Source organism: Babylonia areolata, chromosome 8 (genome assembly GCF_041734735.1).
Source record: "Babylonia areolata isolate BAREFJ2019XMU chromosome 8, ASM4173473v1, whole genome shotgun sequence".
NCBI classification, from domain to species: domain Eukaryota; kingdom Metazoa; phylum Mollusca; class Gastropoda; order Neogastropoda; family Buccinidae; genus Babylonia; species Babylonia areolata.
The window spans coordinates 15997747-16020921 of record NC_134883.1 but is presented as its reverse complement, the minus strand read 5'-3'; the positions used below and the strand labels follow the sequence as shown (position 1 = coordinate 16020921).

Genomic DNA, 23175 nt, shown 5'->3' with positions numbered 1-23175 from the left:
GGTATTACCCCCACACCATTCATCCCGAGTCCCCCCATAGACAGCCACACCCAGGTTCGTCTGTCGCAGTTCCAGTGAGGGCAGTCCACAGGGACACATCGATCTTAGGCTGCCAAGAGGCCACATACCAGAGGAGACCCTACGCTGCTGCTGAGCCACTTCAGTGGTATTGCGTAGTACCTGTTCTGATTTTAACATACTTCATGCTGCAGACTTGGGGGCTTGTTGGCTTTTGGCAACAATGCCAACGCCGACTGTCCCTAAAAGCCCTCTTGGCCCAGACAGCTTGACAAGACACTCTCCACTATTATCAAATTCTAGCCCAGATGGTTGGGGCAGCAGTTGCCTCCTCTTCTGTTATGATGGTTGTAGTAAGAAATGACTGACAGTCAAACATCCTCTTTCAGCCTTCACCACTGGAAAACGGCCTGGCTTGGAGTGATGAGACTACGCTGTTTCATCTGGGAAAAAATGGGTCAACAGCTGGACAATGCTCTGATTGGATCTGAAGATGCACATCTTTCTCTTGACAAAGGACATATGCAGACAGTTCTGACTGACAAAGAAATGAAGATACTGTACAAAATGTCTATAAAGTGGAAAAGATTATCAAAAACTACACTGCTGAGCAACAATGAAATGGTCATGCAGAATCTATGCTGGGTCTTCCTCTGATGGGTGGGGGGATGGGGGGAGGGCTCTGTCATTTGACATCAAATTGACACCTGAGGCACTTTGTGGAATCCTGAACTCACAATACTGGACACACATCCACGTCCACAACAGAAACGTAGGCATTCACCCACTACATATAGCCCATGTCATATGTCTCCTCTCTTCACACATCATTCTTACGTGATGTATTCTATCTGTATTGTTCAGGGATATGTTAAGTACACTGAAAAAAACTGAATGAATAAAAATATTTCCATGAACAAAAAACAAACACTGCAAGCATAGTGTACTGATTATGAAGGAAAGCTAACAGTAGTGTGAAGAGGAGGGAGAAGAGACTGACCTGAACATGAGAGCTCCTCTGTCTCTGGCGTTCATCTTGCCCCACTCCCCTTCCTCAAACGCTTCCTACACACACACCACACCACTCTGTCACGCAGCTCATGTCAACACATCACACACAGTGATTCCTCAAACGCTTCCTACACACACACCACACCACTCTGTCATGCAGCTCATGTCAACACATCACACACAGCGATTCCTCAAACGCTTCCTACACACACACACACCACACGACTCTGTCACTTAGCTCATGTCAACACATCACACACAGTGATTCCTCAAACGCTTCCTACACACACACCACCTACTCTGTCACGCAGCTCATGTCAACACATCACACACAGTGATTCCTCAAACGCTTCCTACACACACACCACCTACTCTGTCACGCAGCTCATGTCAACACATCACACACAGTAATTCCTCAAACGCTTCCTACACACACACCACACCACTCTGTCACGCAGCTCATGTCAACACATCACACACAGCGATTCCTCAAACGCTTCCTACACACACACCACACCACTCTGTCACGCAGCTCATGTCAACACATCACACACAGCGATTCCTCAAACGCTTCCTACACACACACCACACCACTCTGTCACGCAGCTCATGTCAACACATCCCACAATGATTCCTCAAATAATTCCTACACGCACCATGTTGTAGACTGTAACACAGCTCATGTCAACACACCACACACAGTGATTCCTCAAACGTTTCCTACACACACCACACTTTTCTGTCACGCAGCTCATGTCAACACATCCCACACAGTGATTCCTCAAACGCTTCCTACATACATCACCCTACACTGTCACGCAGCTCATGTCAACACATCACACACAGTGATTCCTCAAACGCTTCCTACACACACCACACTACTCTGTCACACAGTTATGTCAACAAATCACACACCGCCTTCCTCAAATAATTCCTTCACGCACCACGCCACACTGACACACAGCTCATGTCAACACAACACACACAGTGACTCCTCAAACAATTCCTACTCGCACCATGTTGTACGCTGTCATGCAGCTCATGTCAACACATCACAAACAGTGATTCCTCAAACAATTCCTACATACACCACAAACTACACTAACACAGAGCCCATGTCAACACATCACACAGTGATTCTTCAAATGCCTCCAACACACACACTGTCATCTTGCATGGCTCATGTCAACACAAAACACAAAATCAAAGAGAACAAACACAGCACAGCTACATGGATATAATGTACACGTTTATCTTCATACACACTGTTTCCATACACAGCTCATGTAAACACAAAACCCACAGTGCACACACACGGAGCATAGCTTTCCGCATGTAATGTATATATTCATCTCAATGCACAAAAATACCATTGTACCTTGCTTAATCAAACATGAACAAACACATGCATGCATTTGCACAAGTCACACACATAACAACATACAGATGTTTGCTTGGAATAATATAATGCAGTTTTTGTTCGTTCTGACTGACTGCAGCAGAAAGCTCATGGAAAGTGAAACTTGGGCACACTAACACCACCACTCAGACCTATTCCTGGGGATGTGGCTGTGGGCGTCTCCATTACTCCATTCCTCTCTCCCACCCTATCCCCCTCCCACTGTCCCACCCCCTCTCCAAGCCTCTCTCTCTCCCACCCTCCCTTTATCCTGCCCTCTCTTCATGCCTCTCACCCTCTCTCCCTTAGAGATAACGGATTCCTAATAAATTCTGTCATCAACCGTCATTCAGATTTTCTCTTCTAATGTCAAACACAAATGAATATCTGACTAAAAGACTGGCAATATTTGTGTATAAAGCACTAGACTTAAGACAAAGATGTATTAACAATATGAAGTGACATAACAGTATCTAACATATTGTCATTTTGTGCATTTTCTCACCCCATTGTAATGGGCCAGAGGCCTCTACAATTACATCATTCTGAGTTCTGATTTCTGAGAGCTCTCACCCTCTCTCACTCTCTCTCTCCCACCTCCCTCCCTCTCTCACTCCCACCCTCTCTCTCTCTCCCTCCACCTCCCACCCTCTCTCACTCCCACCATCTCTCTCTCCCTCCACCTCTCTCCGTCTCTCTCCCACCCTCTGCCTCCATCCTCACCTTGGCAGCCTCCACAGCTCTGTTGACATCCTCCACCGTTGCCTTGGAAACCTTGCAGATCACCTGAAATAGACACACAGACACCGTCACCTCCCACCACCACCTCCCCAAGAACAGCTCAAGTCATCTGCTCTTCTCTCTGTTCACCCCTTCACTGCTATATCCTGGGTGAAACGAGGTCAGTGTGGCGGGAATGTGAAGCGCAGCAGACTGCACTTTGCGCAGTTCTAAGTGGTGCAATTCAACTTGCCCAACAAAAGTAATGCAATGCTAGGATGAGGAAATCTGGATGAAGAAGGATGGTGACTGAAACCTGACTGTTAAGATCAATTTAATCAGAGTGACAGCCCTGACTGTGGGGCACCGTCACTTGCAGCAGTGAGGGGGTTAAAAGAAATCACAGGATCGACACCGAAGTCACACAATTCTCACAAGATCACCACTGAAGTCACACAATTCTCACAAGATTGACACTGAAGTCACACAATTCTCACAAGATTGACATTGAAGTCAAACAATTCTCACAAGATCGACACTGAAGTCAAACAATTCTCACAAGATCAACACTGAAGTCACACAATGCTCACAAGATTGACACTGAAGTCACACAATGCTCACAAGATCAACACTGAAGTCACACAATTCTCACAAGATCGACACTGAAGTCACACAAATCTCACAAGATTGACACTGAAGTCACACAATGCTCACAAGATCGACACTGAAGTCAAACAAATCTCACAAGATCGACATTGAAGTCACACAAATCTCACAAGATTGACACTGAAGTCACACAATGCTCACAAGATCAACACTGAAGTCACACAATTCTCACAAGATCGACACTGAAGTCACACAATTCTCACAAGATTGACACTGAAGTCACACAATTCACAAACACACAAAGCAAAAGTACATGGGAAGAAGACTGCAGAAAACAAAGGGAACACAAAGCAGTTCCCCACACAGAGAAACAAACACCAGAGATCTACGCCAGCAAGAAGCAGAAGATGTGACACAAACTGACGAACCAACAGCCAGCAACCAGGCCCACAACCAATGGACAACCCATGTTCAGTCACAACTTGAGGCAAGTATCAGAAATAACACACAATTTTTTTTTTAAAACCACAAAAAATTAATCAGTTTCAGTTACTCTATGAGGCATTATTGCATTCTGACAAGTGGAGTGATGGCCTAGAGGTAACGCGTCCGCCTAGGAAGCGAGAGAATCTGAGCGCGCTGGTTCGAATCACGGCTCAGCCGCCGATATTTTCTCCCCATCCACTAGACCTTGAGTGGTGGTCTGGACGCTAGTCATTCGGATGAGACGATAAACCGAGGTCCCGTGTGCAGCACGCACTTAGCGCACGTAAAAGAACCCACGGCAACAAAAGGGTTGTTCCTGGCAAAATTCTGTAGAAAAATCCAGGTCAATAGGAAAAACAAATTAAACTGCACGCAGGAAAAATACAAAAAAATGGGTGGCGCTGTAGTATAGCGACATAGCCCGAATTTCACACAGAGAAATCTGTTGTGATAAAAAGAAATACAAAATACATATATGCCACACCACATCTGCTAGGCAGATGCCTGACCAGCAACATAACCCAACGTGTGTAGTCAGGCCTTAAGTGCATTCTTATACAGTCGTGTACCTATCAAAAGTAGATTTGTTCTATAGAATTTTGCCAGAGGACAACACTTTTGTTGCCATGGGTTTGGTTTTTTTTTTCAGTGCGCCAAGTGCATGCTGCACATGGGACCTCAGTTTATCGTCTCATCCAAATGACTCGACGCTCAGTTTGATTTTCCAGTCAAAACTGGGAGAAAGGGAGAGAGCAGGGATTTGAACCCACACCCCCATGGCCTCTCTATATTGGCAGTTGAGCGTCTTAATCATACTGCCACCTTCCTGGCTCATTAGTCCGGTTTATTTTCAAAGTACACAGCAAATCTGAAAGGTCTGGTTTCTCTCTAAATACAGTTCACTTCCGTTCAGTTACTCAAGGAGGCATCACTGCGTTCGGAGAAATCCATATACGCTACACCACATCTGCCAAGCAGATGCCTCACCAGCAGCATAACCCAACGCGCTTAGTCAGGCCTTGAGAGAATTAAAAAAAAAAAAGTAAGCAGACAGATAATGAAATGAAAATAAAATTATTTCTAAAAACAAAAAAAGCAAACAAAACCAAAACCCAGAAGTGCTGGACGTACGGACTCATCGGTGGGGTTGATGGTGTCATAGGTGACCCCATTGGAGGCGTCCATGAACTGGTTGTCAATGAACACCTGGTGGGGGACCGTCAGCTCCATGTTGTTCTTTGTCAGCTTCACCTGTCAACAATCAGTCACCTTCACCTGTCAACAATCAGTCACCATCACCTGTCAACAACAAGTCACCTTCTTCACCTGTCAACAGTAAGTCACCTTCACCTGTCAACAATCAGTCACCTTCACCTGTCAACAGTCATCTTCACCTGTCAACAACAAGTCACTTTCTTCACCTGTCAACAATCAGTCACCTTCTTCACCTGTCAACAGTAAGTCACCTTCACTTGTCAACAGTTGCCTTCACCTGTCAACAACAAGTCACTTTCTTCACCTGTCAACAGTAAGTCACCTTCACCTGTCAACAATCAGTCACCTTCACCTGTCAACAATCAGTCACCTTATTCACCTGTCAACAGTAAGTCACTTTCACCTGTCAACAACAAATATCACCTTCTTCACCTGTCACCAACAGTCACCTTTTTCACCTGTCAACAACCACATTCCATACACAATAACGACTGTTCTCAATGCCACGCCACACATAAACACACACACACACCACATACACACACACACACACCACACAACATACGCACCACACACACATACCACACACACACTGCATGCAAACACACACACACACACACCACACATGGGCGCACACCACACATGTGCGCACACACACAGACACACACACCAAACACCACACACACACACCACACATGTGCGCACACACACAGACACACACACCAAACATCACACACACACACCACACACACACACCAAACACACACACACACACCAAACACCACACACACAGAACTCACAGCATCAAAGACAAAGGGCTCCTTGTCCTCGATGCCACGCCCCCTGCGCACGACACACTGGAAGAAGTCCTCAAACACTGTGTTCATGTAGACATCCTCTGGCTGCAGGCGAATGTCGTTGCACTTCTCTCTCACCTCCTCCACCAGCCTGTGGGACATGTCATTGTCACATGCTGCACCACACATCATCGTCACACGCTGCACCTGACATGTCATCGTCACATATTGCACCTGTCATGTCATCGTCACACACTGCACCTGACATGTCATTATCACCTGACACAACGTCATCATCATACACTACATCTGACATGTCATTGTCACACACTGCACCTGACACATCATCGTCACACACTGCACCTGACACATCATCGTCACACACTGCACCTGATATGTCATCATCACACACTGTACCTCACATGTCATCATCACTTGACACAACATCATCGTCACACACTACACCTAACATGTCACTGTCACCTGACACGTCATCATCATACACTACACCTGTCATGTCATTATCACCTGACACAACATCATCATCATACACCACACCGGACATGTCATTGTCACCTGACACAACATCATCGTCATGCACTACACCTGACATGTCATTGTCACACACTGCACCTGACATGTCATTGTCACCTGACACAATGTCATCATCAGCAATACACCTGACATGCCACTGTCACCTGACACGTCATTATCATATACTGCATCTGACATGTCACTGTCACCTGACACAACGTCATCATAACACACTACACCTGGCATGTCATTGTCACCTGACACAACATCATCGTCATACACTACACCTCACATGTCATCGCCACATGCTGCACCTGACACAATGTCACTGTCACACTAATAACAACAATTAATAATAATGATAATAATACTAACAAGAATAACAATAATAATAATAATAACACACTGACAGTCACACCTATCACACAGAAAGTGTTTAAAGTTGTACATACATCACTATACATACATTATTGTACATCCTACCGCACATAAACAAGCATGTCCACACTAAAAAACACAATCACACACACAGCTAGCGCATGTTAAAAAAGCATATCAAGTCAATATAATGGCAGGCAAAGAAGAAGAGGTGTGTTTTGAGGGACTTTAAAAACTGAACTGGGAATTCACTGTAACCTAGTAAGGAAGCCAGTGAATCTAATTCATCTGCAATGGTTCTGGAAACGAACAATCTCTTTGTTTCTTTTTAGTTTCCTAAATTCTGCGAAATTCTACTAGTTAATGTTCCTTTTGATTCAAGTAATGTACACTATAAATTCTGAGACATTCTACAAATTGCACAAAAAAGGTCTGCAAACAACATGAAATAGTTGCAGCTTTCTGAACAATCCAGTCTTTCTTTCTTCGGAACGAAGTATGTGAAGATAGTTTCATCAACACACAAATGTGCACGCAACACACACACACACATATACACTCACAAACACCACACACACACATCACACACAGAACACAGACACACACACATACAACTACACACACCATGCACACACACACAAACACACATACACACACAGAGCATGCACACAACATGCAAACAAACACCACAAACACACAGATACCTGACAACATCCATGGATCCAGCTCCAGCTCTGAAGAAGTCAGTGGTTTCATCGACATCAATGTTCAGGATGCCCTTCCACACTTCCTGCAAAACCACCGCCACTTTCCATCTGACTGACGCTTTAAACATAACATAACACAAATTAAACATATGGTAATAGATGATTGATTGATTTAATTGATTAATGATCGATTTAATTGATATAAAAACTGTTTACAAATGACATCAAATAAAACAGACTAATATATGGCAAACTTAAACACAACACAGTAACAAAAAAAAACAACCCAAATCAAACAAATGTATCATATAAAGCAAACTAACATAACATGAACTTAAACACAATAAACTATCAAGAAGAAAAATTAAACAAACAAAAAACAAAAGAGATGCAAACAAGATTAGATCTCTTGCTCATCCCTCTTTCCTTACACACAATCAGTTCCAGGTCTGTATTGTGCAAGTGAAAGTGCTGACAATCAGTCAGAACCAACTTAGTTCAAGTGCTAACAATCAGAACTAACTCAGTTCAAGTGCTGACAATCAGATTCGATTCAGTTCAAGTGCTGACAATCAGTCAGAACCAACTCCATTTAACCAGTTCAGTGCCAGAGAATTTTGTAAAAAAAAAAAAGTACTCTCCCCTTGCCAGGGAATTTTGAGGATTCGGGGGTAATAAATCACAAAAAATTCTAGCACAAAAGCTATCGGCAATACAGAAAGAAAGTAAATGTTTTTGTGAAGGAAAATGAGTGTAGATTCTGCTTCTGGGCTTTTTTTCCCCAATTAGGTTGATTGTACATAACTGTTCAGGCATGTAAAGTCAAGATAATAATTTTTGTGCAACAAAAAAGTCTATTTCCACCTCTACATAATGACATCCATAAAGAAAAGAAACAAAATACAGCTAGAAATAGCATGCCTATTGTCAGATTATACCTGTAGAAGAAATTAAAACAGACTATAAGCTTATGAAAACAAATCACAGCTCTTGCAGACATGTAAGTAAATCACTGCCCCAATAATGACAAACGTGAGTAAAGTCAATGTAAAAGGTCAATCACAGTCCCAGAAACTGAACTGGCAAGCTTTTTGACAGCAAAGAGCGTTTACAAGTGAGAGGGTGAAGTTCTTTGATGACATTCAATCCTTTTAAGTTGCACGTGGGCCAATGAAAGTGTCTGCGGTGCATCCGGTTTGCCACCTCTTCAAACAAGTCATCCCTCTGATTCACCGAAAAAAAAAAAAAGCGTTTAAAACAAAAAGCACGTGTTTCACGGCCAGTGCAGGTTCAGCACAGCGTTCCGTGAAAATCGTGGGGCACTGGCGGTTGTTGATTGCCTTCTGTCTGCTTTGAAATGTGAGTACACTCTTCCCAAAAGCCACACCCCCTTGATGACCTCTGGCTGGCATTCGACCTATCATCTTAATCACACCTCTCCCTATCCTCCTCTTCTTCCAACACTGGCTGTACATATTCTGTCAGTCATAGCCAGTTGTTCAAAAACACTGTCTGATTGGATGGACGGACTGAATTACCATAAAATGGGCTGTTAGTTTCATAACTGTCGTTGTCAATCACCTCCATTTTCAAACCAATCATCAGACAAGAGAGATCCTTCTCCATCGCGAAACCTTGTCATAATCACAAGCAGAGCTTTCAGAATTGTGTAAATCTGCTGACTGTGACTATTTGCTTTACTGGACAGTTTTCAATGCATTTGTTCGCGCATGATGAAACCCCTTCTTCCATGCGCGTATCACGTGGTCAGTTAGCAAATTATCATCAAATAGAAAGAGGTCTTCTACCTGATGTAAGTTCATTTAAATAGTATTTTTATAATCCAGACACATCAAACTAACCGTTCAGACTCTGTTTATGTGAACTGAACCAAACTCCAATGAAGGAAAAATCAGAACATATGCAGGACGTCAGTGGACCTCTTATAGGCACTATGGCAATACTTTTTGTAGGACGTCAGCTGACATCTTATAGGCACTCTACTGGTTAAGTGCTGACAATCAGTCAGAACCAACTTAGTTCAAGTGCTGACAATCAGAACCAACTTAGTTCAAGTGCTGACAGTCGGAACTAACTCGGTTCAAGTGCTGACAATCACAACTAACTCGGTTCAAGCGCTGACAATCACAACTAACTCGGTTCAAGCACTGACAATCACAACTAACTTGGTTCAGTCAGAACAGTTAGAACTAACTTGGTTCAAGTGCTGACAATCACAACTAACTCAATTCAAGAGCAGACAATCAAAACTAACATCCAATTTCTGGCACTCTCAGGGCATTCCAACAAAACAGACCCCTCACAGATGCAGACTCATTCTGATGATGCTCACTAACTATGACATCTTTATATCATTATTTTGTTAATAACTGACTACATGCATCTATTCTGTTGTTCCCGTTTTATTCTGAAACAAAGAAAACAAGCAAAATAGACAGTTCAACAAGATAGCTTTTTTTCCCTTTTTCTGTGTGCATACCATGCATGGCTGAATGGCAGCGAGATTAATGAAAGTGATGAATCAACAATGGACATCACATAATCTACAATGGTTAATCAATAAAGAAGTTTTCATGATCACGACAGACTTTCTCACAACACAAATTTGGAAAAACCATTCAAAGACACAGACAAAACAGGCAGGATAAGGAGAGATAATGACACAATAAAAAGAATGTTGTACATATCATTTTTTTCAATGACGGCCATACATTCAGTCCTCTAACCTTCAGTGTACCAGCCATGCCCTCTTCTTCAGAGGTCAAGGTCAGTTCTTGTGTGGAGGAGTCTTGCTTGCCAAACTTGGATGCTGGAATCATTTTGCCACTGGCATACTGTGCCTGACTGACGTTCACCTGAAACACCACACGGCTGTGATATCAAACATCAAACTTACTCCTGAAATAAGAACTTCCGAGGCTGTTTTCATCACCTCAAATCAAGTATCATCTCTTTTTATGGGGTTATTAATATAAAAGTCAAAATCTAAGTTAATGTCACTGTGCTAAATGATAGAAGGCTGTGTTTATCCATTCTGTCAGATGGATCAGGTTCAGCAAATACTGCCAGGGACAGAAAGAGATGAACAACCATGTGTGTGTGACGGGGTAAGGGGGAGTAAAGGGGTGGGGGGTGGCAGAGGGTAAAGTAGGTGGAGTTCAGGTGGGAGAAAAGGCACTGAATATGCGAATGGCAGATGAGTTAAAAACCCAATGTTCCTCTCCCCCCACTGTATTTTCTAAGTTTAGGTCAACAAGGCCAAGTTTTAGCAGCAATCAAATACACTCCATTATGTCAACAACAAAAAACAAGATGAAACAGCTGGCAAAAACACAAAAAATGATCCACTGGCACACACAACACAAGTTTCAGTTTCAGTTTCTCAAGGAGGTGTCACTGTGCTCAGACAAATCCATACACACTATACCACAACTGCTAGGCAGATGCCTGACCAACAGCATAACCCAACATGCTTCGTCAGGCCTTGACTGCAGATTTGTGTACACATCAGAGTGGATTTCTTCTACAGAACTTTGCTAGAGGACAACACTTTTGTTGCCACTGGTTTTTTTCCTTGCACACGGAACCTCGGTTTATCGTCTCATCCGAATGACTAGATCCTCACTTTGATTTTCTAGTCAAACTTGGGAGAAAGGGCAAAAGCGGGAATTGAACACAGGCCCTTGCGAACACTGTACTGGCAGATAAGCATCAACCAACCATTCTGCCACCTTCCTCCCAAACACAACCAATCATCCAGACAGACACAGACGGGCCCACATCTCACCATTTTTCCATCAGCCCCAAACAGCACCATCCCACTGCGGTGCACAATGGCTGGTTTGCTGGCATCGGAGATGGGAACCTCCAGACCTCGCGGCGGCAGCCGGTTCCACAGCCGCGACCCAAAGAACGTGATCCTCTGTCAACACACACAGTCAACTTACGCTTACCCTCTGTCAACACACATCCTCTGTCAATACACAGAGTCAACTTATGCTGACCCTCTATCAACACATAGTGCTGCTTTACACTTACCCTCTGTCAACACACACAGTCAACTTATGCTTACCCTCTGTCAACACATAGTGCTGCTTTACACTTACCCTCTGTCAACACAGTCAACTTATGCTTACCCTCTGTCAACACATAGTGCTGCTTTATACTTACCCTCTGTCAACACACAGTCAACTTACACTTACCCTCCGTCAACACACAGTGCTGCTTTACACCTACCCTGTCAACACACAGTGCTGCTTTACACTTACCATGTCAACACATGATGCTGCTTTACACTTACCACCTGTCAACACATGGTGCTATTTTACACTTACCCTCTGTCTACAAATAGCACTGCTCTACACTTACCCTCTGTCAACATACAGCATTTCATTGTCCCAACCTTACTGTTCATCCTCCACTCTATGTGGGTCAGTCAGGAACTGTCTCCACATCCGCTGATGATACATGTCAACAGCACCAGGACAGGTTGACTATAATGACAGTAATAGCAAATATAAAACTAATAATAATAATAATATCAGTTTATACAGGGATCATCCTACTATGACATTCTTTCTCACTGTCATCAAATATTCAAACATATTTTAAATGTTAAACCAAAGTGATATGATTACTATAACAATTCCTCTCACACTCCTCTGTGCAAGCACACACGAACGCTCACAAACACACACGCATACACACACACACACACGCACACACACAAAACTCATATACTCACACAAACGCAAGGACACACACACACACAAAGAAATACAGACACAAGCAAAAACATGCACATTTCGTGGTGTACGTTTCCAACCACTGTTCTGAAATGTTCCACCCCTACACACAATCAGCAGTGCTGTGAATCAGTGAGGAAGCAGTGAGGGGCTGACCTCTCCATTGATGGTGGTCCAGGCCCCGGGCACCTTGTCGTTGCCACGGATAAAGTTGTGGATCTCTTCGGCTGTCTGGCTCCAGTTGATCTGCGGAGGCACACCCACAGTGACAGGACATACATGAAAACATCACCTGTATCTTACTGTACTGGTCTGCACACACTGTGTTGCACACACACACACACACACACATGCATGCACACAGACATGCAGGCACACACCAAAGTGTGCACACGCACCATGCACACACTCAACACACACTCACACTCTTTTGCATGTACACTCTCTCTCTCTCTCTCTCACACACACACGCACACACACACGCACACGCACACACACATACACACACACACACACGCATACACACACACACACACACACAAGACACACACACACAGGCCCAGCTGGATGCCATCCATTTATCTCACATCAGAAAAACACTAACATTTTTTTTTTAGAGAACTCAGACTCAGATGGATGGTATCTTTTGGCTGGTAAACCGAGTTCCTCCCATGTCCAATTAAATTTAGAAATCTTCTGGATCCAATCGCAGTCTGGCCAAACCGTTTTTCTTTTTCTTTTTATTAACCTTGTTTCTATTCAACAAGATTTACCAGATTTCCATGTGAGTAATGTTGTGACTTCCACATGTGTTATCAATGTACCAATGTTTGTGCAACAACCAAAAAAAACCATTAACTTCCTCCACTCAAAATCAAGCCCACCCCACCCCCTACCTACCTTCTACACTTTCTTCTTCTTGTTTCACAAATGAGTCACATGGTTGTTGTTCACCATTTCTGACCACCTCAAGTTTACCTCCACTTTGTCTTTCTTCAGCATGGGGTCGTAGGTGGCGCCCTCTTCTGGCTGCTTGATGCGGGGAGCTTTGCCGTCCTCGATCAACTGAACCGCCTCTCCCTGCAGAAGCAAAGAGACACACTGTCACAGGCAGAGAGCCTCCATGCATAATGTTCTGGCAATTTTCCCCCCTGCAGCACCACAGAGACATGCTGTCACACGCTGAGAACTGGGACTACCACTTTACAGACACACTGTCACAGCACACAGACACACTGTCACAGCACACACACTGTCACAGCACACAGACACACTGTCACAGCACACAGGCACACTGTCACAGCATGCAGACACACTGTCACAGCACACAGACACACTGTCACAGCACACAGGCACACTGTCACAGCATGCAGACACACTGTCACAGCAAGACACACTGTCACAGCACACAGGCACACTGTCACAGCACACAGACACACTGTCACAGCAAGACACACTGTCACAGCACACAGGACATACAGTCAAAGCATACAGACACACTGTCACAGCAACAGACACACTGTCACAGCACACAGACACACTGTCACAGCACACAGGCACACTGTCATAGCACAAAGGACACACTGTCACAGCACCGCAGCACTGTCACAGCATGCAGACACACTGTCACAGCACACAGACACACTGTCACAGCACACAGGCACACTGTCACAGCATGCAGACACACTGTCACAGCAAGACACACTGTCACAGCACACAGACACACTGTCACAGCACACAGACACACTGTCACAGCAAGACACACTGTCACAGCACACAGACATACAGTCAAAGCATGCAGACACACTGTCACAGCACAGACACACTGTCACAGCACACAGACACACTGTCACAGCACACAGGCACACTGTCATAGCACAAAGACACACTGTCACAGCACACAGGCACACTGTCATAGCACACAGACACACTGTCACTCCAGCTGACAACACAGGGCCATATCAGAATCGACGTAAATGAAGTAAAACAACAGATTTTTTTTTTTAAAACTCACTCAGTATCTCAAAAATTCCGAAACAAAAATCTGCATAATACAGAAACATTCCCACCCATGCTTTTCATACCATCTACCCCATCAGCCTGTCTCTGCCTGAACCTTTACCTCCCTCCCCCTTCTAAACACCCCCCCCCCACCCCGCTTAACCCCCACATCCACACCCCCACCCACCCACCATGGCCTTGATGCCTTCTGGGAAGAGGAAGCGGTTGTAGATGGATTCAACGGTGTCGTTGGGGTCGACGAAGGTCTTTCGCTGCAGGAGGATGGGTCCTGTGTCCAAACCGTCGTCAGCCCAGAACACCGTGAAGCCTGCCGCCTTGTCCCCACACATCAGGGTCCTGTGTCACACACACAGCACATCATGTCACACCACATCACACCATGCCACATCATGTCACACCACACCACACCATAACATACCATGCCACACACTGCTGTCTAGGCTATAAGCAGAACCACACACTTAGCCGACTGCGAGATCCCCCTGACAGGCCAGATAGTGCCAGACACTGATAAGTAGGTCAGCTGCTGTGCCTGCTAACCCGTCACTGACCCTTCTTTGTCTTCTATTAAAGCGTGGCAATTTGCGCGCCTCTTTTGAGCGGGCTGGTGAGCATACTCCTTTATCTGTGGCATTAATGTTTGCACTGTTGGAAAGAGCGGACACTTCTCTTTTTGTTGGTGGTAGTACTTTCCTTGGCTGGAAAATATTTTTTAAGATAGCAGTATTTACTTGACAGAACTGTGCTGACAATTGTGACTGGCGGTGGTGTGGGTTTTTTTCATAGCAGAAGTACCGTGAGTTTGGTTTTCCTTCACATTCTGTTCTCTCACATTTCTTTCTTCCATTCCTTTCTTTCATTCTGTTTTCTTCTCTGTCTTTCTTTCGTGCTGTTTCCTTCCCTCTCTTTCTCTCCTTCATCCCTTCCTTTCTTTCGTTCTGTTTCCTTCTCTCTCTTTTCTTCAATGTACGTGAATGACTGAATCAGTGTGCCTGTGGAGTACTTGTACAAGCTGCAAAACAGTTGTGATCTTTAACACGCCACAGCTTCCTTCAGAATTTCCAGCTATCAACACAGGTTAGTGAGAGGCATGCTGATGTGTAATGCTGTGCATGGAATGTATTGTCTGCGTTGAGCGAAATTTGTGAGATTAGATTCAGTGTGTTAAAAATGTGTCAAAATGCATGTTAACAAACTGGTGGTAAGCATACCTGCTTTTTTCAAACAGTTATCCTGAGAAAAATAATCGGATGTTCACATTTGAGTTTCCTATCGTTTTAAAGCTAAGACTGTGCTCTTTCAGACCATACTATTCATTAAGCGATTGCGATGACAAGCAACGTGTTATCAAAAGTTAACGAAGAGGTGTTGTTTTCTCCCTGTGGCCGCTGCCATCGCGCGGAACAGCACACTGGTCTTTCTCCCTCCCAACAGCTGATAACGGCTGGAGGCGCAGCGTGAAAGAGAACTCATAGCGTTTTGTGCTCTCAGTTCTTCCAAGTTAAAGCTCTAACCCTTCCCGCGGCAGCGTGTTATTTTTAGGTGGCGCCTTTCCCTCCTGAGTTGAATGCAGGGTCAAGTTCTCTCCTCGGATGAACTAAACGTCAAGCGCTGAACACGTGTGCACATCACATCACATCACACCACACCACGCCATGCCACACCACACCACACCAACATTGTGAAGCCTGCTGCCTTGTCCCCACGCATCAGAGTCCTGTGTCACACACACACAGCACATCATGTCACGCCACACCACACCAGACCACACTAACACTGTGAAGCCTGCTGTCTTGTCCCCACACATCAGGGTCCTAATGTTACACACACACACACCACCACCACCAGAACACACACACCGCACCACACTACAGCACTGTGAAGCCTGCAGTCTTGTCCCCACACATCAGATTTTTTTTGGTAGTGTTAATGCTTGTTAGTTGGTGACATTTCCTTGTTGTTTCGACACTTGCTTTTGTTTTGTTTTTTACAAATCGTCAGCTGCAGGGATTTATCTCTGTGTTGTTGTTGCTGGTGTTGGTGTTGGTGTGTGCGTGTGTGCGTGTGTGTGTGTGTGTGTTTTGCTGGTGGTGACAGTTTCAAAGTTTGGGTGTTCTGTTGCTAGGGGAGAGTACTGGTGATGTCATACTGTTTTTACTTCTATCAACTGCTCCAACCCTAAATTTAGAAAAAAAAAATTTTAAATAAAAAAATAATTTCTAACAATACTACTATTACTACTAATGATAATAATTAAAAAAATAAAATAAATAAATAAAATAAAATAAAATAAATGAAAAAAAACACACAAAAAAAACAAAAACCCAAAAGACAAACCTACCCTAACACCAAACAAAACAAAACAACCCCCCCCCCCCCCCCCCCCCCCAGCCTCCTGCCCTCACCAATTGATGGCGGAGGCCCCGCGGTGCCTGGGGAGGAGGGAGGGGTGGTAGATGATGGTCTGGTGTTTGGGCAGGTTGATGACCTCGTCGGGGATGAACTGGGAGCAGAAGGGCAGCACGTTGAGGTCCACCTTCAGGGCCCGGTATTCCTCCAGCACCTCGGGGATGGCCACCTTCTTCACCTGCCACCGCTTGTACTTGTACACCGGGACCCCCTCCGCCTCCGCCGCCTGCGCTGTGGGCACACCAACACACACCGTCCTTGTAGCACAGTGTTTAGAAACATTACATGTAACTCTGTTTTAATGCACATCAATGCACTGTGGACACACCAACACACACCGTCCTTGTAGCACAGTGTTTAGAAACATTACATGTAACTCTGTTTTAATGCACATCAATGCACTGTGGGCACACCAACACACACCGTCCTTGTAGCACAGTGTTTAGAAACATTACATGTAACTCTGTTTTAATGCACATCAATGCACTGTGGGCACACCAACACACACCATCCTTGTAGCACAGTGTTTAGAAACCCTGCACGTAACTCTGTTTTAATGCACATCAATGCACTGTGGGCACACCAACACACACCGTCCTTGTAGCACAGTGTTTAGAAACCCTGCACGTAACTCTGTTTTAATGCACATCAATGCACTGTGGACACACCAACACACACCGTCCTTGTAGCACAGTGTTTAGAAACATTACATGTAACTGTTTTAATGCACAACAATACGCTGTGGGCACACCAACACACACCATCCTTGTAGCACAGTGTTTAGAAACATTGCATATAACACCGTTTTAATGCACAACAATGTCACAAAATACACCATAATACAACTGCATATTTCATCAATATCTGTTTTGCTGTTTATTATTCATCATATATTACTGTCAATAATGCATGTCACTGCACTTACATCCATTACTTGGATGTAAGTGGATATATACATAAACTGATGCCAGATCCCTACTGCCTAATACTTATGTAAAATGTTGCCAGATCCCCACTGCCTATGTAGCCAGATCCCTACTACCTATGTTGCCAGAACCCTACTGCCTGATACTTATGTAAAATGTTGTCAGATCCATACTGTCTGATACTTATGTAAAATGTTGTCAGATCCATACTGCCTGATACTTAGGTAAAATGTTGTCAGATCCCTACTGCCTGATACACTTATGTAAAATGTTGCCAGGTCCATAGTGGTTGACATATTTTAAATAATTCCAGATCAATACTGGTAAATATGTAAAATGATGCCAGATAAAAAACAACAACTGGTAAATACACTTATGTAAAATGATGTCAGCACCACACTGGTTGATATACTTGTGGAAAATAATTCTAGATCTATACCGGCCGGTATACTTATGTAAAGTAATGCCAGATCAATACTGATAGGTAACCATTTTGTTCAACACTTGTCATGACCTGGCACTTGTTCTTTCTTGTTCACAGGCATGATGGGCGTGAAAACATGAACTATAAAAACAGGGGAAAAGAAAGAGCAAAACAGCTGTCATGTATACCCAGAGGATCAGCCTTGCCGTTGACGTCCGGAATGGTGAAGACGCCGACAACCTCATGACCTTTCCGCTGCAGCAGACGGAACACCTCTGCGCCAAAGAGACTCTGACCAATCACTGCGATCCTCATGTTGCCGTACAGCGCCTGAAACACAAAGAGACTATGACCAACCACTGCGATCCTCATGTTGCTGTACAGCGCCTGAAACACAAAGAGACTATGACCAATCACTGCAATCCTCATGTTGCTGTACAGTGCCTGAAACACAAAGAGACTATGACCAATCACTGCAATCCTCATGTTGCCGTACAGTGCCTAAAACACAAAGCAGACAGCAATAATTATAGACCATGTTCAGGGGGGTATGCTGTATCACTGTGTGTATGTAATCACACTGCTTCCATGTGATGTGGATGCAAAGACACACAATGGGACACATATACAGGCACATTCACACACACACACACACACACACACACACACACACACACACTACTGAAATATGTGCAATGAGATACACAGCATTCACATAAAATCATGTTTATACACCACTAAATAATCTAAAAAACATGCATGTGTGTATGTGTGTGTGTGCGTGTGCATGTGTGTTTGAGAAAGAAGTATTTTGCTTGATTTCCTGCGCAAACGTGGAAAAAAGTCTTTACATCTCTTTGTATATGTGCAGTTCAAACACAAAGTTGTACTGTAATTTTGCAGAGACTTTCACATCTGTAAACTCACAATTAACTGTAGAAATAAAAACATTATGCTAAAATATCAGCCCTGTCCTCTCTTGACAAATGTTTGTTAAATGTGCAAAGTTTTCGGTGTCAACCAACAACAGAAGAGGAGAAAAAAGGTTTTGTCAGTATCAAAAATCAGCAACAACAGCAGCTGGAAATAAAGAGAGAGAGAGAGAGAAAGAGAGACAGACAGACAGATGGACAGTGAGTCATGACATGACATGACATTTTTATTGAATAAACAAAATGTTCACTTCAAGCGGTTAGAACACATCTATCATTATTAATCAATTCAATTTTACACGAAGTGGAAGGCTTCTTACTTGGGATTATTACCGTACATATAAATAACAGACAAGGGTTGACAGAGAGTCAGAGACCAAGAAACAAAATGAAATGAAACATAACATATCTTATTCCAAGAGGGTGGTAAAATAAGCATTACTGCTTTTATACATCTAGACCTCTGGGCAAATCAATCAATCAATAAATCAATCAATTAGTTATAAAAATGTGTAAAATAAACACTTGCACTGGATCAAACACATGTACAAGACGAGTGATAGATAACGAAAAAGTCTGGAATTTCCTGATAGATGAAAATACAGGCAGAGAAAAGAGAGATAGTCAGAGACAGAGAGGGAAAGACAGACCAAGAGAGAGAGAGAATCACACAGAGAGAGAAACTCAGAGACTGAAAAGTTCAAGAAGAAGAAGCTGAAGAAGAAGTACAACAAAAACAACAATGATGACAACTTGGTGTGATGGTCATGTGGTTAGAGTGCTGGAATCTTGCCAGAGTTTCTGCAGTTTGATCCCTGTTGCACCTGGTGGGTTAAGGATGGAGATTTTTTCCAATAGCCCCAGATCAACATATGGTTGCAAACCTGCTAATGCCTGAACCTCCTTCATGTGCATATGCATGCAGAAGATAAAATATGCACGTTAAAGATCCTGTGATCCATGTCAGCGTTTGGTGGGTTATGGAAACAAGAACATACCCAACATGCACACCCCAAAAACAGTATGGTTGCCTACATGGCAGGGTAAATAAACAAAAAACGGTCACACACATAAAATGTTACATGTCCGTTTAAGTGTGCGTGTGCATGACTGAAACCTGATTGAATGACAAAGGAAACAAATGATGAGTGCTAATGGCAACTATCAGTTCACTCTACCCTGGTGGGAACCTGTTGTGCAAACATCATGTTTGTAAACCACTTAGAGCTTGGTCTCCAATCAAGGAAAGGCACAATATAAATATCCACACCATCATCATCACCACCACCACCACCAACAAAATGAACAAGAACAGCAGCAGCAACAATGCCCTCTTACAGTAATTTCCCCAGATCACCTACCCACACTGAATCTACAATCTGCTGTGACCAAAACACCACACATACACACACACCAAACAAGAAACCTTCAGTGCAGCATTCAGACTGTATTCAGTCAGCAAGCTGTTCCCAGCTATAAACCACACCATCCCTCCCCTCAACAATGCCTTCCACCAATGTCATCCAATCAGCAGCCTGCATTCACTCCCACACTGCCCTGAAGTGGGCTGAGGGGTGGGGGGGATATATGAGGGGGGACTGACTTTGAAAATCTGAGGAGTCATGAGACACCACTGCCCTCACCCCTCTCCCTGATATACAGGATCACATCACAGGGTCAAGGTCATCGATGGAGTCATGACACTTTCAGAACAGATGGGTGTGTGTGTGTGTGTGTGTGTGTGTGTGTGTGTGTGTGTGTGTGTGAACAAACAAAATACTGTTAAAACTGAAATCATTTATCCCTTGTACACACAACTGTTTCTGGCTGAACAGTGAACCAGTTTCAACAAACTACTGTTTATGTATGCACCAGCTTTTCAAATCACTCTGTGTCATGTCTTTAAGTGTTGACACATTATGTTTCAATGCCCCCAGGGGACACATAAAATGAATTCCCTAGCCTACCTTGCCAGTGTGTGTGTGAGGGTGTGTGTACAATGTCTGTGTGCATGGTGTGCATTATATATGTGTGTGCATGCATGCCTACATTACTACAAGTGTACATGTGCAAGTGCTTGTGCATCACATGTCATATGCATGTGTATATTTTATGTGTGTGCTTGAAGGAAGGCATAAAAAATCATACTCCTGCTTCATGAACTTAACACATTTCACTTTCTACAAATTATGCGCACACTGATGATCCAAACATGAAAGAGTTCATACAAATGTAGGAGGAGCTTACATAATATGAAAAGAATTCAAGGACCTTTAGAGCTTAAGCATAACGCCACATAGCTCCTCTTTCTTTTTAAGGACCCAGAATATAATTCTGTGGCTTTCTCTCTTCCCCAAATCTATTCCAGACATTATACAACAACCAAACATAGCATGTTCACTCACCACATTAATCACTTCAGTTACACATTCATAACAAACCCTAAGCTAAAACAATGTGTAATGCTGTCTGATATTACATCACCACAACCACCACTCCCTATTATCTTTTGCCAGTTCAAATCAAAGTCCTTCTGCACTTACTCCCCCCTGCAGTTCACAAACAAGAAGCAAGTGGAGACCTATTTGTACTGTTAGGCATCCACAACATACCTGATTATTTCTCAGTGTCAGGTTGTTGCCTAGCTTCTTGTTATCTTGCCCTCAAAACTAGGTGGGCTTGTGGACGTGTCTTCCTATGACACACCTCCATATCAGCCAATCAGAACACTGTTGGCTCTCCATGAGGTTAACAGAGGTCAAGTGCTCTGGAGATAGCTCAGCTCTGACCTTGACATTGATAACGTGACAGTGATAGAGTCTTTGTGCACAAACAAAACATTGAGAACTCCTGCTGGTTTCTGGCCAAATTCAGTGCAGTTCATTTGTGTGGGTTTTTTTCTGCCTGCAAGCTTTTTGTTAGAACAAGGCAAAAATTACTTAGCAGAGAAGTGCATGTCGCTTTTTACTACAGACTGACTCAATATATATATATATATATATATATATATATATATATATATATATATGGAGAGAGAGAGAGAGAGAGAGAGAGAGAGAGAGAAAGTGAGAGTGAAAGAGAGAGTGAGAGTGTACCCAATGGGTACAAAAGACTCCTTGCTTAATCAACCTCTGTGTGTGTGTGTGTGTGTGTGTGTGTGTGTGAGTGTGAGTGTGTGTGTGTGTGTGTGTGTGTCTCTGCATGTGTGTGTATGCACGCGTGCATGCGTTGTGTGCGTGTATGCATGCTCATACATGTGTGTATGCATGTGTGTGTGTAATGTGTGTGTGTGTGTGTGTGTGTGTGTGCGCGTGCGCGTGTGTGTGCATGTGTGTTGTGTCTGTGCCTGGAGTTTGTTGGTGCCTACATTCTGCTGTAATAATACGAGAACCCAAATAACTGCCATAATTTGTAAAAAAAATCAATGGTATTTCTTTTCAACAGTTCAGTAAAAAAATTTTAAAAAGTTAACAAAACATCTAAAATGTTAATTCAATTTCATTAATCAATTCTGATTATCTTGAATGTGCTCTTAAATATCCCGACCAAAATCACCACTGTCCAATTTCAAGCCATTCAAAAACAGTGAAAGTGAAAATGTCAGTAATGCTTTGATGTTGATTCATTATCATCATTATTGGTAAGAAATGGTATTGAACATGGAAATGAAAGGTATACACTTGTCAAAATAAAATAATGATTCATGAGTAAACAAAAGGATTTAAATCGCCAACAAGAGTGTATGAGGAAGAACAAATTACGGGCTGAAAAGTTTTGGTCTTGACCTAAATTTGTTTCTACCAGTGACTTTGGCAGCCTAAGAAA

The 23175-nt window shown here is 43.4% G+C and overlaps 1 protein-coding gene across 6 annotated transcripts in view; it reads right to left on the bottom strand.

The window, feature by feature from the left end:
- Positions 1-23175, bottom strand: part of LOC143284571 (cytosolic 10-formyltetrahydrofolate dehydrogenase-like) — a 47989-nt gene that overhangs the window by 22154 nt on the left and 2660 nt on the right. For 2 of the 6 annotated variants that reach the window (XR_013055565.1, XM_076591372.1), the window contains exons 1-13: positions 20765-20852; positions 18607-18748; positions 17065-17299; positions 14830-14995; positions 13616-13717; positions 12794-12883; positions 11680-11814; positions 10619-10747; positions 7869-7954; positions 6256-6403; positions 5372-5491; positions 3152-3214; positions 1019-1083 (exon numbers count right to left, since the gene is read on the bottom strand). Coding sequence is in view for 5 of the 6 variants with exons in the window: in XM_076591372.1 (XP_076447487.1) it covers positions 1019-1083; positions 3152-3214; positions 5372-5491; positions 6256-6403; positions 7869-7954; positions 10619-10747; positions 11680-11814; positions 12794-12883; positions 13616-13717; positions 14830-14995; positions 17065-17299; positions 18607-18748; positions 20765-20839 (1556 nt within the window). In the remaining variant the exon portion in view is untranslated. Of the gene's footprint in view, positions 1-1018; positions 1084-3151; positions 3215-5371; positions 5492-6255; positions 6404-7868; positions 7955-10618; positions 10748-11679; positions 11815-12793; positions 12884-13615; positions 13718-14829; positions 14996-17064; positions 17300-18606; positions 18749-20711; positions 20853-21962; positions 22029-23175 lie in introns of those variants that run through there. The other 4 variants (XM_076591376.1, XM_076591373.1, XM_076591375.1 and 1 more) reach the window with 4 other exon arrangements.